General features: G+C 45.7%; 1 protein-coding gene across 7 annotated transcripts in view; it reads right to left on the reverse strand.

Annotated features, from left to right (window-relative positions):
- Rbpms (RNA binding protein, mRNA processing factor) overlaps positions 1-17333 on the reverse strand; it is a 159069-nt gene that overhangs the window by 39783 nt on the left and 101953 nt on the right. For all 7 annotated transcript variants that reach the window (XR_003735362.2, XR_005093088.1, XR_005093089.1 and 4 more), the window contains exon 5: positions 13077-13227. Coding sequence is in view for 4 of the 7 variants with exons in the window: in XM_028877182.2 (XP_028733015.1) it covers positions 13077-13227 (151 nt within the window). In the remaining 3 variants the exon portion in view is untranslated. The remainder of the gene's footprint in view (positions 1-13076; positions 13228-17333) is intronic.

Below are 17333 nucleotides of genomic sequence, written 5' to 3' on the forward strand. Positions count from 1 at the left end.
CAATCTCACACTGAAAACTCACCCAAAAAGGGAATGGATTAATGCGGGTTGGAGGCGAACTACCTGTAAACCTGCAGGATCAGGAAAGTCATGTTTTAGCTCCCAAGGAAGGAATGGGGGGGGGGGGGAGAGATTAATGGACACGCCTTCCAGATGAAGTTGGTATGGTCGTACAGACTTATGATTCCAGAACGAGGGGGGGGGGAGATAAGAAAGAAGCAAGTTCAAGACCAGCCTGGTCTACACAGGGAGCTCCAGGCTAGTCATGGACATATACAAGACACTGTCTCAAAAAAAACAATGAATAAAACTGGTAAGGACCAGCCGGGTGGTAGTGGCCCATGCCTTTAATCCCAGCACTCGGGAGGCAGAGGCAGGCGGATCTCTGTGAGTTCGAGGCCAGTCTGGGCTACCAAGTGAGTTCCAGGAAAAATGCGTAAAGCTACATAGAGAAACCCTGTCTCGAAAAAAACAAAACAAAACAAAACAAAAAACAAAAAAAAAAAACAACCTGGTAAGGACCGTAAGATGAGGTGGTCCATCCTCATCACCTGAATCCAGACTCTAGTAGCTCCTGACATGGACTCAGCTTCCCAGCAGTCAGGGGAGAGCCGTCCATGTGAACTCAGGACGAATTCCTCTTCAAAGGGCAAAGGGCACTCCGGAACTCACCAAACCTTTGATGTCATTGTCCTTAATTTGGTAGCCAACAGAGGGTCATGAGAACCAAGAAAAGACCATGAAGATGAAGAAAATGGACAAGCCCCGAAGGAGGACCTTTCTCTCCAGAAGGCTAACACTTTATTTTTAAAAATCAGTATGAAAATGAATGACAGGAAGAAACACTGCTCTATACTAAAACCAGTTAAGAGTGAATATCATATTGCCCCGACAAAGTAATAACAATCATAGAAACACTCCCCCAGTCCAGTGATTTTAAGTAAATATCGGCCAAAAGTATGAGTGGTTCATTTCTGTTATTGATTACACTGTTTTCTTTACATTTCGTGTGTGTGTGTGTGTGTGTGTGTGTGTGTGTGTGTGTGAGAGAGAGAGAGAGAGAGAGAGAGAGAGAGAGAGACAGACAGACAGACAGACAGAGAGAGACAGAGACAGAGAGAGAGAACCAAGTCCAAGCCCCCAGCAGAAATAAACTCTTTTCTGCACAAGTTTCCACTGGGTAAGAAACAGCTCAGTCAAGTGAAATTTTGAGAGCTTGTCTTGAGAGCAGGAGGTTCTGAGTTCGATCCCCGCAGCCCATGTAAAAACACCAGCTAGCCTAGCCTAAACAGTGAGTCACAGGCTAATCAGATTTCAATCGTTTCAAATGACGTAAAAATGGCAGCCAAAGCTGTCCCGTGGCCTCCACACACACGCATGCTCTAGCCCCAGATACATCAAAACCAGGGTTTCTCTTTAAAAACCACTAACAGACTCCATGCAGTGTGGGTCCTAAGCTCCTGGTGACGTCCGCTGCCCAGGGAAGGTTTTGGCCAACAATGTCCTTTCAGTGCATTGGCCTTTTCCTCAAAGGCACAAAGTGTGGGCTTTTTAATACACATCTTCCTTTCCTACTAAATTCAGGCTTCCGGCAACACCTAAAACATCCTGTTCTCCTCATGGGGAGGGGGCGGAGGGACTTGGCATTCAGCTCACTCCATGCTACTTCGTGTGTCAAATAGAGAGGATCTTGCCTCACACAGTGAGGGGTTAGCAATTACGGATGGCTGCATTGTGGCAGTAGCTAAATTAAACAACAGTGCTGTGGGATGTCTTTCTGTATGCTGTAAATACGTGTTGACCTGATGGGTTGATAAATAAAGCTGCATTGACCTATGGCAAGGCAGGATGTAACCAGGCAGGAAAATCCAAGAGATAGTGAGCAGAAAGGAGAGGAAGGAGATGCCAGCCACCGCCAGGAGAAGCAAGATGTAAAAGTACCGGTAAGCCACTGACTGCCACATGGCCACTTAATAGATTAGTAAAAATTGGCTAACGTATAAGAGCTGGCTAGCAAGAAGCCTGCCTTAGGTTATGTAATTGGTAGTTAATACTAAGCCTCTGAATGATGATTTTGTGAGTGGCCGTAAGACCACAGGAGACGATGGGGCCTGGGCAGAACCGGAGAAACCTTCTGACTACACAACAGCTTAAAAAAAATCATTCTCCTAGCCACGTACTTACATCCTCCAGCTCCCAATCTCTCCTACAGCTCTAGAACAGATAAGGCCTGGCCAATACATTCATTTTTGCTCTGAACAGTCCACAGAACAAAGGACCTCGCTAACTAACCCATACCTGGATCTCTGACCTACAGAATCTGAGATAATAAAAGATGTTTTAAGCAAAACGAAAATCATGCAAAGGGTTTAAAAAAAAATTGGAGGGGTACTTCGGCAGCACCCTGTCACGGTGTGTTCTGGGACGGGGTAAAACTCTAAACCTTCTGTCTGGCATGCCACGTTCCTAGAGCCAGCATGTAACTTGCCTGCTGTGGCCACTTCCTTTTGCTGAATGCAGTTCTTGGGTGGAACCAGCTGATGGGTTTTGGGGTCTCCTTCCTCATGTAAGTTGGGATCTGTGCATGGGCTTCTCCACTAGCCTGGCCAGTTTTTTGTACACATTCTGCTTCCTGAGATCTTTCCCATGCTCAGCTAACAGGCTGAAAGCGTCTGAAAGCACCCCAGATGCCCCTCTGCCATCCTGTCCACGGCCCTTAGCCTCACCGGATGTTACGTCTGTAAGGCCTCTTTCCGCCCTTGTCTGTGTCATGCTGACGGTCCTCAGAAGCCTGTTTCCTCTAGGGTAACAGGTGAGCAGAACTTCTCTCCCCTCCACTCAAATGTTGGCTAAACTCAAGTGAGAGAACTGGACAGGAATTCACCGGTGCTTCCTGTACAGGGCTGTTAATGTTTGACAAGCTTGATCTCTTTGACCTTCAAGAGGGTATTTCATTAAAGGACAGATAGACACTCCTCCACCTCCCGCCACTAATTAAACTATTTTGTTGAAGTAGACACCCCTTGTGCCCGCTGTTAATATAGCTGAGCTTCTAGAGGGTAGCTCACTGCAGGATACAGAGGAGGAGACCCCAGACCTAGTTGGCAAGTGCATTCTACCCAAGGCTTTCCTACTCCCTGATCCCAGGCTTTCCCACTCCCTGCACTCTCCCAACAGACAACACATCTGTAGATCTTTCTGGAAAAAGCCTTGCTTACAGGGAATTCCTTGATTAGGTATGAAACCCACAAGGCCTAAAACTGGGAGTGAAAGTGATGATAACATTGCAGGAGTAGATAATCCCATTCAATCAGCTATCCCGTATGTTTATCTGCTGTTATTCATCCATCACACTAAAATATATTCTCCTGGAATAACGTAATTTTCTGCATATAACTTCCAAATATACAGACACTGTTAAATCAAAACAGCTACATTATGGTGAGGGAAGACACCAATGAATATGTGCTGAGGGATGTTCTGTATGGTGTGAATGTGTTGCTCTGATTGGTTGATAAATAAAAAGTTAATTAGCCAGTAGCCAAGACAGGAAGTATAGGCAGGATAAAAGACAAGGAGAATTCTGGGAAGTGGAAGGCTGAGTTAGGAGATGTCAGCCTGCCGTCCAGGGAGCAGCATGTAACAGCACACAGGTAAAGCCACAAAACACGTGGCAACATATAGATTAACAGAAATGGGCTGAGTTTAAATGTAAGACTTAGTCAGTGGTAGGCCTGAGCTAATGGCCAAGCAGTTTTAATTAATATAAGCTTCTGAGAGGTTATTTTATAAGTGGCTGCACGGGTCCATGTGGCTGGGCAGGACCAGAGAAAACTTCAGCTACAAATATGAAGAAGTTATGTATACACATTTTAAAAGATATATTATGAGGCCTTCAGACCACCATGCTTTAAAAAGTTGAATGTCTAAGTTTCCCGAGATACTGGCCTTGGTAACAGAAATGGGAGGTGGGGCAAACAGCATGGATCATTCATTCCCTAGGAGTATCTTTGCAAACAGGCGATGAGCTCTACCTGGCACAGGTGTCCTTGCCTCAGAAAGGCAGAAGGCTTGCAGAGCCCCAGGCCCATCCAGTCCATCTCTACTGCTGCCAAACTCCGTTGCTGGCCCACGCAGATTCCCATGACCACGCAACCAGGAACAAACGCTAACTTTACATGTTTGCCAATGGTCTTTTTTGTTTTGTTTTAAATCTCATTTATTTTTAAGTGGGTGGCTTGCAAGAAAGTCTTGAGTAGCCCAGGGTGACCTTGAAATTCCAAGCCTCCCACCACCACTTTCGTAATACTGGGATCCCAGATGTGCGCCACTGTGCTTGGCTTCCCCAGGCTTGGAGGTAGAGCCTAGGAATCAGGTATGCTAGCCATCACTTGTTTATCTTAGGCTGGCTTAGACCCTCTCTACACCTCAGGCGGGTGCCAAGCTCGTCTAGAGGCAGAGGCTCCTGGGCTTAAATTTAGTAAGAGTAAAGATGTGTGCGAGGGAACACATCAGTGAAGACAAACAGGAGGGAAAAAAAACCCACCAACGATTCCACATAACATTGATACCTGCTTTGCTAAATGTACTAAATAAAATTATTCAGTTTAAAAAAAAAAAGCCATTAATGTAAATAGAATATTTGGGGGAAGAGGGCAGGGCACCCCTCACATTCCAAAACAAGTAAGGTTTTAGTTCCACATTTTTGCAAATCTCTTTAGTGTTTAGTTTATTAAAAGACAACTAGAGCCTCACATCTGCTTCTAATTAAATCTATCTCAACATACTGTTTTGGTTGTAGTACATGAGAAAAACATGGCCTCAGAGCGTTGTCAACCCAACGAGACAAGCTTTAGACACCCTTTATGGGTGCTCTCTGGTACTACAACAAAACTTGACAAAAAGACCAATTCTCTTTAAAACTAACTTTCTAAGTTAGTGAACATAACAATGGGCTGTGATGTACATTTTAATACATTTATTCCTCACTGTCCCCATCTCTCTGTCCACCCCCCTCCCCCAAGGTCCTCTCCCTCCCCTAAGACCTCGTCTGCTTGATGTCATAGATACAGTCAACTCCAGATTCCACAGAAGAGAAAGTGTTCTATGTGTCCTTCCTGCAGAGAAAACCTTACCCCCTCTGCCTTTAGACTGGGCAAATAGTTCTGTTGCATTGTGGAATCTAAAATGTCAATGAACTTTCATATTCTGCTACCTTAAAATCAACTGTTACTTCTAGAAGGATTTTCTTCCTCGTCCATGATTTTGTAATAAATCATGTCATTGGAAAAATACTGGGTGAGCTAGGTGAATCTTCCAAATGTTGACTCATTTCACTATGCAAAAAAAAAAAAAAAAAAAATCCACTAATTTCACAGCTATGAGTTGGAAACTCACGGGAGTAGAAAAGCTTTCTCAACTAAATTTTCAATTAATTAAAATTTATAATTAAAGCTTTAATTTTATTGGTCGGTGGTTATTTTCCTTAAAATGACAAGCTTATCTTGCATATTTGTGGGAAAGCCTGTCTGCCAAATCTTTATGTCTGAAGAGCCACAGTTTATCAGTATCCAATAATAAGGATGTAAAAAAAAAAGCAGCCTTCACTTCAACTTACAACCACAGAAGTGTGTTTTATTTTCATACATACATGGACGCTCGCACACGTATACATGCGTGATTCACTGGTGCACTTGCAATTAAGATGGATGACCGTGTGCATTTGTTTTTGTAGTTCTGGGCACCCATCCACGGGTCTCAATGACTCTGGCAACGTGAGTTGAATTACTAGCTCAGCTGAAAATGCCATTTCAAGGTCATTATTAGATAAAATTTTATCTTTTAATAGTAAAAGTGTAAAGAACATAGTTTTAACTAGCAAATGCCAGTGTCACTGTCCTTGAATATAAACGCCAATAAACTGAGCATGGTGGCATTCATTTTTAATCCCAGCACACGGGAGGCAGAGGCAGGTGGGTCTCTGTGAGTTCAAGGCCAGCCTGGTCTACAGAGTGCGTTTCAAGACAACAAAGGCTATAGAGAGAAATCCTGTCTTGAAAAACTAATAAACGAATGAATGGATGAATGAATGAATGAATGAATGAGCCAGAATGGTGTCGGCCACTGTACAGTGAGGAAGGGAAACCATTCTCATGAGGATATTTAGGGCTTAGGGATACAGCCCATGGTGCCAGCAGGAGTGAAGGACAGGGAGGGCTGAGGCCGGGAGGAAACAGTGTAAACTTCATGACTACCTGGGAACCAGTCAGAGACCACCTAAGGGTGGAGGATCACACTGAGAACCGCTGTACTGCACAGGCAGCAGCCGCTATTTATCTGAGGACCACGAGGATGGGGGGCAACAAAAAACAGGAATTTGCAACAGTGGTTAGCAACAGAGACCCGGCAGGCAATTGAGGCAAGACACTTGGACCTCACGAGTGGAGGCACAGACTTGGAAGGTCAAGGCCAGCCCGAGTTACAGGAGACCCTGCCACAAACGTAATTAAATAAAGGCTACCTGCTTCTCCTGGATGACTCCTGTATACTTAATGCTTACATAAATACTTACATCAACCGAGTTTACAAAGCACAGGTGGGAGAATTATCTGGGTGACAAACAAATTCTATGGTTTTTGAAAAAAGATGGGCTAGAGTTACTGAGATTTTAGTGCCCATTTTAAGCATTGCAATTAGGAAAAAGAAAGGTGTTGGGCAATAAGACGTAGCCCAGGATGTGGGTGTGGACTTCTGTCCACGAGAGCTACTGAAACCCTGACTCCTGCGATTGAGTTCACTCTGATGATGAAACAGATACTAAAGTAGGCGTAATCTCTTGGGGGTTGAAGGTAGAATGATCAGGAATTCAAGGTCAGCTGTGTAACAACTTAATTTCTATTTTAAATACACTGTGTCTGCAGTTAGACACAGTATCACCAAAACTGACGGCCTCGTGCTATTTTAATGTTATCATTAAATTATTAAAATCATAAACATCAACCTAAGGTGCACGTGGGTTTGAAGACAAGAGCGGGGTGGAGGTAGACAGTCAATGTTGTGCTGGACTGGATCGGGAATGTCCTCCCCGAGGCCATTTTACAGGCTTACTGTACAGAGTGGAAACTTTTAGCGTGACCTAATGTGGTCTCCTGGTCACGGGGAGCACGCCCTTTCTTTCTTTCTTTGCCTCTTGGTGATAAACGGAGTGTTTTGCTTGGCCACATGCTTGAGCCATGAAGAGCATGGGCCGTAGGCAATGGGCCTGAACCAATCACTGATTCAAAATCATGAGCCAAAATAAACCTCTTCCCTTTCTAAGTCAACTTCCCTCAGGTATTTCACCACAGCGAGAGAAAGTGACCAACACTCAGTTAGAGATGGCTCCTCTTTTAGAAGGATGTTGTTGTGGGCTGGTCTGGCTCTCCTTGCCTTTCCGGGACCTCGGGAGCTGGCGTCTCTAGAGTATCAAGTGTGTGGCTTCTTGGGAATACGCCTCCTGGAGGAGGTCCTTTGGGGTGTCGATCACTGTCATGTTCCCAAGTCTGCAATGGCCTATGCTGTGTTGGAGCATCACAGAGCGGCATGATGGTCACCGGGAGCTACCAGCAGGGAGGATTTCCGCCCCAACCCGCAACTTACTTCACAGTTCCAAACTTTCACAAAATCTCTTCAGATGTAAAGCTTGGAGAGTATGAAGTGGGACTCTCCAGGGGTGTGGCAGGCAGATAAAGAAGGGTCTGGTTTTTCTAAGGGTTGTGCCCTGCCATTAATGTATGCATGCTTTGGAGGCGGAAAGGGCAAAGGGGAGTTACAAGGATCAGGGCAAAGGTTGTTGCTGAATTCCTTGGGTCACTGATGATTCCCAAATACAACTGCACATATACTCACCCAAGGTGTGTGGTGGTATTGTGTTCCCCAAAATATTGTGTACCCTAATAAACTTATCTGGGGTCAGAGAACAGAAAAGCCACTAGATACTTAGGATAGGCAGTGGTAGCACACGCCTTTAATCCTAGCATTCCAGAGGCAGAAATCCATCTGTTCAAGGATACAGCCAAGCATGGTGACTCATGCCTTTAATCCCAGAAAGCGAGCCTTTAATCCCAGGGAGTGGTGGTAGAAAGCAGAAAGATATATAAGGCGTGAGGACCAGAAACTAGAAGCATTTGGCTGGTTAAGCATTTAGGTTTCGAGCAGCACAGTTCAGCTGAGATTCATTTGGATGAGGACTCAGAAGCTTCCAGTCTGAGGAAACAAGATCAGCTGAGAAGTTGGCCCGGTGAGGTTAGCTGTGGCTTGTTCTGTCTCTCTGATCTACCAGCATTCACCCCAATACCTGGACCGGATTTGTTTTTATTAATAAGACTCTCTAAGATTCATGCTACAAAGGTGTGTCTAAAAATTCAGAGGTAAGGCCAGGGAGACAGCTTGGTCAGTAAAGCACTTAGCCCATGGGCAAAAGAACCTGGGTTCAATTTCTAGCGTCTACACAGGAAGTCAGGCTTTGGTGGACCATGCTGTAATCCATGGGTAAGTAGAGTAAGGAGGATTGGAAAGCTGTAGGTCCCATTGAAAGACATGCGTGTGCGCACGCGCGTGCAAAGGGGCACCACCTGAGGTTAACATCTGGCCTCCACATGCACTTACGTGTGCACATGCACTATCCTCACATCTGTACACACAGGTCGGAGCTAAATCCTAGTTCAGATCCCACAGAATCAAAGCCGCCTCGGGTTGAAACTCGGGAAGCTGGTTTACTGCAGAGTTCTGGAGTCCACAGACAATCCACTCAAAACTGAACTGAGGGTCAGGGACACAGCTCGGCTGGCAGAGGATTCAATGCCCAGCACTCCAAGAAACTTGGCCATGGTGGTGAATACCAGTTACCTCAGCGCTTGGGAGGCGGAGGTCAAGGTCATCTTCAGGCATTTACTGGGGTTAAGGCCAACCTGTCATTGTATTAAAAAAAAAAATGGACAAGGAGATCTGTTTACTCTAAGCAAAGGCCCTAAGTAGGTGTTGACTGCCTCTGCCTTTAGGTACAATATAATGTGAAATATAAGGTATGCTGCACACAGTCTAAACTCAAAAGCATTTATTCAGTTAAAATCCCCACGTGCACAAAGATAAACACGACTGAAGTATACTTCTTAAGTATGTGCACTTCAGTGTATCCCCCAAAAGATTATAACCTGGCGGGGAGGCTGCTAAATGGCTCAGCAGTTAGAGTGCTTGCTCTTCCAGAACCTGAGTTTGGTTCCCAGCGCTCACAACAAGCGGCTCACAAACCACCTTAGCTCAAGGGGATCTGATACCCTCTGCTGGCTTCCACAGCAGCACACAAACAGACACACATTTAAAGACGGCACATTTTTATAGATCTTCACTCTGGGGCTCCTTCCCACATTTGCTGGCAGAAAGCAATTACGATCGCATTTAAAAACATAAAAGCAAACCCACGACATGTTCCAACATTCCAGGTACCCTTCTCATTGATCGATGTGGAGTGTACAAAGGCAGACAATTACAGGAGCCCTAATTGTGAGGAGCAAAAGGCACATTTTTATGCACACATACCAATGTGATTACATATGGCTGGGCATGGTGGTGGGACAGGACAGAGGCAATCCTTTCAAGTTCAAGGGCATGACAAATTATATGATAAGGGCTATAAGGAATACTAACTTCAAACTAATTTTTTGTTTTGTTTTTGGTTTTCAAGACAGGGTTTCTCTGTGTAACTGCTCTAGCTATCCTGGAACACAATCTGTAGACCGGGCTGGTCTCAGACTCACAGAGACCTGCCTGCCTCTACCTCCCGAGTGCTGGGATTAAAGGTGTGCTCAAACTAATGGTCTTATTAGTGAAAATATAATTAATCTGAGCACAGAGACACACACCTATAAATAGCACTGAGAGGCAGACAATCAGGAGAATGTCCTCAAGTTCAAAGCCAGCTTAATCTATCCTGAAGCTTCAGGCTAAGGCTACACAGAGAGACTTTGGTGAGGCAGACATACTACTTTCCTGGAATTGTACCATTTACTCTTTCTCCTAACCCTACAAGGAAGGAAAACTGACTGTAACCACACAATACTGATACCCGTCAACTAACGGGAAAGAACATCAACCCAAACGCTCTATAAAAATAAAACTGGACTACATCTTGCCTTCACCTGCTACCCAACACACATTTATGCCTTCCTAATCCTGACATGGGTGATCTCGTGATACGGCTTTACTAGCTCTTAGAACCATCATGTGACTAAAACCTAACTGTCTTCTTATAGTTGAGAGGACAGGAGCACAGAAAGATTAAATGCCTTTGTGAGGGTCACTAGACTTGACAACAGCTGTCAGAACCAGAACTGACAGATACCTTGTGATGTACAGCCAAGGCCACCACCACGCTCACACTCCACAGACCTGGTTCCTCGCTCTTTCCCCCAGCATGAATGAAGCATGCATGATTAGCCCACACAGCAGTCGGGTGCCATCTAAGTTAAGCGATAGCACATTCTCATGTCCTTCACAACGGGGCCAAGATTTCCTAACCACCGCGACTGCCTCCAACTTCTTGGATTGACCGACCGCTCTGTTGGGCAGGGACCACAGCTTCCTTCTTTCCCAGGATGGAGTGCACTGGGTCCCCATTTCAGTTCAACAGGTAGTGATTGAGAACTGAGCGCAAGTAAATGTTCGCTGTGTCATCCAATCAGAGAACACGCTTCCTTTAGGGATGACAAAGAACACTTTCCAGGCTCATCATGTGAGAGCGTTGACAAAAAGCAGCATTCTCGTCCCTCTGGGCTTTTCCCACCTCCCGATTCTCAGCCCACTGCATCTCCACCTGACATGGAATTAAAGGGATCAACGCTATTCTGTGTAACCGGACCGACCCATCCACATCCACTCAGGCACTACTAGTCTGTGATAGGGCTCTCAGAAACTAGTGACAGGGGAGGACATGGAAAATAACTGTTCCCAGAGGGACGCTGGCGGATGACAAGGTCAGCTGAGTTACAGTGGAGGGCTGTTTGTCAGGGCCTCTGTCGTAAAACGGAGCTATATAAAGAGAAAGCACACTAACTTTAATTTTCCCAAGAAAACACTATTATCTGATTTTTCAAAAAATAGCCTTTTGGTTGATTTGGAAGGATAGGATTGCCTTTTTTTTTGGGGGGGGGGCCTGAAACCCACTATATAGCTTAGGCTGGCCCCAAACTTGTGGCAATTCTCCTGCCTCATTTCACCAGCACCCCCACACTGCCCCGGGCCTGTGCTGGGAATTACAGGTGTGAGGTACCACACCCAGCCTCTAGTCTGTGTTGCCAGGAGCGGCCGCAGCAGTTTTGATTGTCCCTTAGAGTTCTGCTGTATTCGAATGGAAAGGAAATGTGTAGTGTGGCCAGGCAGCCGAGCTCTGCTGACATGCGCTCCTGGAACTTCAGGGCCCAGAGGATGGCTAGTGCGGCCCCCTGCAGCTTCCCATCAGCCTCGGTGAGCAGGCTATCTGGTCCCTAGCCACCGGCTCCATGGGTCTGAGTTCTCAGTAGACATGAAAGGCTGAAGCTTGGTTTGTCACTAGGGTGACACTTCCTGTTTGAATGAATCATTTCCAGGGACGCTGAGATCCAAGGCAGGCATATTTCTTTTGCACACAAAAACCAAGGCACTCTAATCTTTGTAAATGCCCTACGGAAGAAACTTCCAGACACAAAGATGGATGTCAATGTTTCCAGAATTCAGACAGCAAAATTTAAAATTTCAGCTTACTCATCCACTTAACTAACTAACTAACTAACTAACTAACTAACTAACTAACTAACTGTGTCACAAAGCACTGGTCTAAATGGTCAAGATGAGTATGTGAGATGTCCTTACAACCTTCTGTTGTAATACAACTATTCCATGGAGATGAAGTTCTATTTACATTTCTTCCCTAAATATTCAAGTTACTTAGGATATGAAAAAGTAAAATAATTTTTCCCCCTGTTATGACTTTCTTTTCTGGTTCCATAAAAAGCGTTGTGTTTGGCAGTGGGAGGGATGAATCCATTATCTACTGTTTCCACGGTCAGCACAGGCTTTCTCAAGTTCACTGGGCTCCAAGTAATTAGCATCCAGGAGGATCTGATTGATTTTGATGTGCACATGGCACAGGCGAGCAGAGCCCACGTGCCTTCTCACGGCACTGAGAAGGGCATCTCCAGGGAAGTAGGCAAGGGGATCAGAACTGCCTGCTTTGGAAAGATCAAGAACCACGAGACAGAACATTCCAGATGACTGTGCGTAACCTGGACTTCTTTGAGTGCCCTGCCATGTTAGTCACGTATGGCTCTGTAATGAAAGGAAAGATTAAAAGTCCATCTCATGCCTCACTTCTGCCACGGACGGAGCTTCAGAAAGAAAATAAAGTCAGCCTTTTCAAGTTATTCACTCAAAGGCAGAAGTCATAGTCTGCACCGTTAAGGGCATAAGCTCGTTCATGTGGGGTAAGAATCTTGTTCAACAATTAGCCAGTGTCCTTACATAAATAATTCAAAACAGGAAACCTAAATGTCTCTAAAACTCGACTGATCTCAGAGTGCTAAGCTCTGATTGCTCTGGATCTACAAATTTTCTCTGTGTTCATTACTCTCCTGAAGGTCTCAAAACAGGACGCCTTGCTCCTGCACATCTGCTTCTTTGACTTTTAATATTTTTCTGAAGCCAAAGAACTGATGTCCTTCAGCAGAGTAAAGCGGATGCTGAGAACCAGCTGCTCTTCCCCAGGATGGGGGCAGGGAGGGCAGTAGGGACACACTCGCAGTGGCCGATGGCATGTCAAGGAAACCCAGAAGAGGAAAGTCTATCTGGAAGGCGCAGTTCTGTTCAAGTCGAACCATTTTTTTTTTACAATGGCCAATCATCAACAGTGTCATCCTCAGAACTTAGGTAGGAGAACAGACCGTTTTGTCACTAGAATGGAAAACGAGAACCGCTAGCTTGCCATCCCACAGTGTTATCTCACGAGCAGCTCGCAACCATCCTTTGCCGGGGTTGTGGTTCCCAAAAGGAAAAGCAGATCGACTTACACGGCTCTCTGGCAATGAACTGAGGTACGGTGTTGGGCAAAGGAGCACTGGGGTTGGGAGTCCCTACGAGTTTGTTCTTGGCCATCTTCGTGTTCGCCTTGGCAAATTCTAGTCGTAGTGTCTGCGGGATTTCCGGATCGAAGCGGATGCCCTTCGGGAAGAAGAACAAATGGAAGATGTAAACCAGCATGGTAACAAAATCAGCACACATGTAAACCCCCAGCCTGTCGGGGAACGAGGTCAGCCAAGGCTCTCTCGGATTTACACACGACATGGAAAACCCACAGCACAGCGTGGCCAGAAAGCCGGGCAAGCTTAGCTCGTGCCGCCGGAATCTTCAGTTACATGGATGTGCAAACATCCCCGTTCTTCCTGGATACTGTCCAGGGCGCCCTTTCAAATGCAGACCAGCAAATTTGTAACACAGCTTAAAAACTTTGACTGGTGGCTGCTACTGGGACCGGAAAATAAGGCTTCGACCCCGAGAAGGACATGCTGGGCAGCAGCGGAGTGAGTCTGACACCTGAAATCCTGAGCGGGCTGCACTCTGCATGATACTGTAAACAATCAAATTCTTCAGTGCTTTTAGTGTCCTTACCTATAAATAGAGGGAAAGAACTCTGTCTCCAATTCAGTTTTACAAAGGTAATACAAGTCCCTGCATACTCAGAACCCAGGAATTAGACAGCTGCAGGACTTTAAATGTAACTATTATCATTTAATCCCAGTTATTGCATGAATTCGCTAGGCTTGAAGTGGTGAAACCCTGATTTCTTCTATGGTTGGTTTACAAGGTATGAGGAAACAAAAGACTCCCCATCATTGCCTTGCAGTTGACCTTTGAGAAAAAAACATGTTTCAGCCCGAGCCAGGTGGCGCTCGCCTTTAATCCCAGCACTCAAGAGGCCAGCCTGGGCTACAGAGTGAGTTCCAGGACAACCAGAACTACACAGAGAAACCCTATCCTGAAAAAGCAACAATAAAAAATCATGTTTCACTAAAGCAGATTCCAGGCACTCTAAACTACAAGATTTATGTCAAGTAGATTTCAGGACCTTCTCAGTCAAGTATGTCTCCATTACCAAGCAAAACTAAGAGTCTAATGAAAACCATTCAAGGCCAGGAATTCTAGACACGACCATCTGTGTCAAAAAGGCACCCTGGATTCAGACCTCACGTTTGTTTCAGTCCTAAAAATGGAGTATGCCAGGAACACAAGCTTTTCATTTCCGTGGGCCTGATGGTCTCTCACATCCCTTCTTTTCTTTTAATACCTGATCTTTGGAGAACTTCATCTATGAGTACTATATATACATCATCCCCTGAACCACTTTCCACCTTCCTTCACTGTGAAGAGAGTTAGGGCTGTTTCTACAAGAAATTAGTAAGACTCTCTGTAGACAAGAATGAATGACTCTGAACTTCATTCACAGGTTCAGTTCCAAAGACACAGGGAACAGTGGCTGATGGGAACAGGAATGAGGACTAGGCAGCCTCAGGCAAACAACAGAGTCCCGATCCAGAGATACCCCGGAGGGAGAAGAACTTATTCCTGACTTAGTTATTTTGGGGAAGAAAACCATTAAGGTTAGAACATAGGGAGAGGTAGGGAAGATTGCAGTTGTATCATCTAACCAACAAAAGAGAAAAAGGGAAGTATCAGTTTTGTGAAGTAACAAAACAAAACAAAAACACAAACCAAAGTGAACTTACGGGTCCTTACTTAGGAAAACCTCTGTATTGTATTACCAGAACATACGCAAGGAAACGAATCTGAAGCTGCGTTTGCCTCCATCCCACCAACCACAACTGAGACACACTCTATTCTGTCAGACCTATTATCACCGGTTTACATCAGTAATCTTAGCACCTGGGAGGAAGCTGAGGCTAGAGGATTATTAGCATGAGTTCAAGGATAACCTGGGCTACAGAGTGAGAGAGCCTATCTTTAAGGAAAACAAAAACAAAAACACAAAATAGGCCGGGCGGCAGTGGTGGCGCACGCCTTTAATCCCAGCACTCGGGAGGCAGAGGGAGGCGGATCTCTGTGAGTTCGAAGCCAGCCTGGGCTACAGAGGGAGTCCCAGGACAGGCACCAAAGCTACACAGAGAAACCCTGTCTCAAAACAAAACAAAACAAAACAAAAACAGTATAGTTACCCTCGCAACAAATTCCATATTCCCAGATAAGTGTCTTTGCTGAGAGGCAACTGTGTTCCTCTGGAGGCCCACACCAAAGCATGGCAGACATGCAGCAGCAGCAGCAGCAGCAGCAGCAGCAGCAGCAGCACACACTTCAGGGAGTCCTCTCCAACACTAAACTCCACCAACCTTCTTTGGAAGCATCTTTTTTAATCCCAAGCCTACAACACCCTGATAACAGAGCCTCCTGGATCCTGTCTACAGTCCGATGGAGCGTTTAACCTGAGATCACGGGGATGAACCTCTGAATTCTATGCTTTAGCTCACTTACTCATAGTCTACAATTCCCCAAGACCATCAACGGGCTCGCCTCTTGCACAACCAACCTGAACCATGCTGGACCGAGGCTCCCTCCTCCCTGCCCCTTCTCATACCCCTCCCTCTCTTGTTTGAGCTAAAATAACATCAACATCATGTTCCAAATCAAAGTTCCAGCATCTTATTAACAAAAACAAAACAAAGCAAAAAAGCTCAGAAGTTAAAATGACCTAATTTGTTTGGCAGCTTATTGGGAGGCCAGAGGCTCGGCATACAAGCCCCATTCCGCCAGCATCTTTAGCAGCAATACCATATTTGGGAATCAATATCCTGCTCTGCTAGGTTTCTATCCATAGGGATTAGCCAAGTCCCAAACATTTTAAATGGTACAGGATGATGCGCTGGGGGAGGGAAAAAAGAAGATAGACTATGCCATGGGGGGAAATACCTTGTGCTTTTAATTAAAGCCTAGTAAGAACCCTCTCTGACTACAGTAATGTGGTATTAAATGCTGTCAGGGTGAACGCACACCCAAGTGAACCAGGGACTCCCCGCTGCTCAAAGTCAGCCTCTGGCCCCCCAGCTAACAATTTATCACAACACTATTATGATGAAAAGAACCTTTCTCTTTAAAGTACAAATGGCAGCGAGGTTACATGGACCAGAAGAAGATACACTCTAGACATCAGTATTAATGTGGGGATAAAGACACTGTTATTCACAAGCCACCCAATCCAGCTGCTACAGGGGCAGCAGGCCAACAGTCTCCAGCAATTCAGACTGGGTATGACCTGGAGGCGGACCAGGGCAGCCTGTGTGAGATGATACAAGGTTACAGACAACTGTGGATCCTTGGTAGTCTACGGCATATCAGAGAACACAAGGGCAGTTTCGTGAAAGGCTAAGTGCCTGGGAGTGGGGGGAAAGTATGGTGAAAGATGAAAGAGCAGAGGGAGTGGGCAGAAGCAGAGGTGAGATCACGCAGGGGCTGTGCAGGCATGGGGGCTCTGCGGGCCACGTGTGGCTGAGGTCCTCACAGTGATACACTCAGGATCCAGTCTGGGACTTGCTTTGTTTGCGATGCGAGGCCACTGGGCCACTGCAGCATTTCTGGTCTAGGACTGGAAACTGACACATCCAACAGACTGTTTTGTAACATTGTTGCTGCCCGTGCAGTGATCACGTGACTCATGGCCATCAGTGGTCTTTTTACTGTGGCAGGGAAGACGCCCTCCATGAACATCCACGACAGACCAGGTAGGAAGTAATCAGGGCAGCTGGTCGGGAAGGCAACCCAACTGGTCCTCCTCTAGACTGGGCACTGGGGAACCATTGTCTGGGCACTGTGCCCTCGCTTTTCCGACCATAGCAAATTACTGAAGGGACAGACGCTCCCCAAAGTGACCGAATAATCTTTCTCTCTCTCGGGACTGAAACCTTGAGACACAAACATGAAGGTGGCCAGAGCAGTCACCTCGCCTCTCATGGAGAGCAGTGTCCATCAGAGGTTCTCACGGCACGCTAATGCCTGGGAGAGTGCTTCAAGTCTGTGTCTACCAGCCAGCCCAAGCTACACAGTGAGGAGTTCCCCAGTTAAGTGGTTTATCAGTCCTCAGCAGTGAGTTTTTGGGATAGCAGAATCATTTACAGAAAGAAAGAAAGGAAAAGAAAAAAAAAAAACAGTAAAGAACGAGGCAGTAGTGATATACACACACCTAAAAGATGGCCATGGGTCATATTAAGCTTTTGTTGTAAGAAAAGAGACACAGACTGGGTTATTTGAATTCTTATATACAT

Source organism: Peromyscus leucopus, chromosome 17 (assembly GCF_004664715.2).
Source record: "Peromyscus leucopus breed LL Stock chromosome 17, UCI_PerLeu_2.1, whole genome shotgun sequence".
In the NCBI taxonomy this organism is placed as follows: domain Eukaryota; kingdom Metazoa; phylum Chordata; class Mammalia; order Rodentia; family Cricetidae; genus Peromyscus; species Peromyscus leucopus.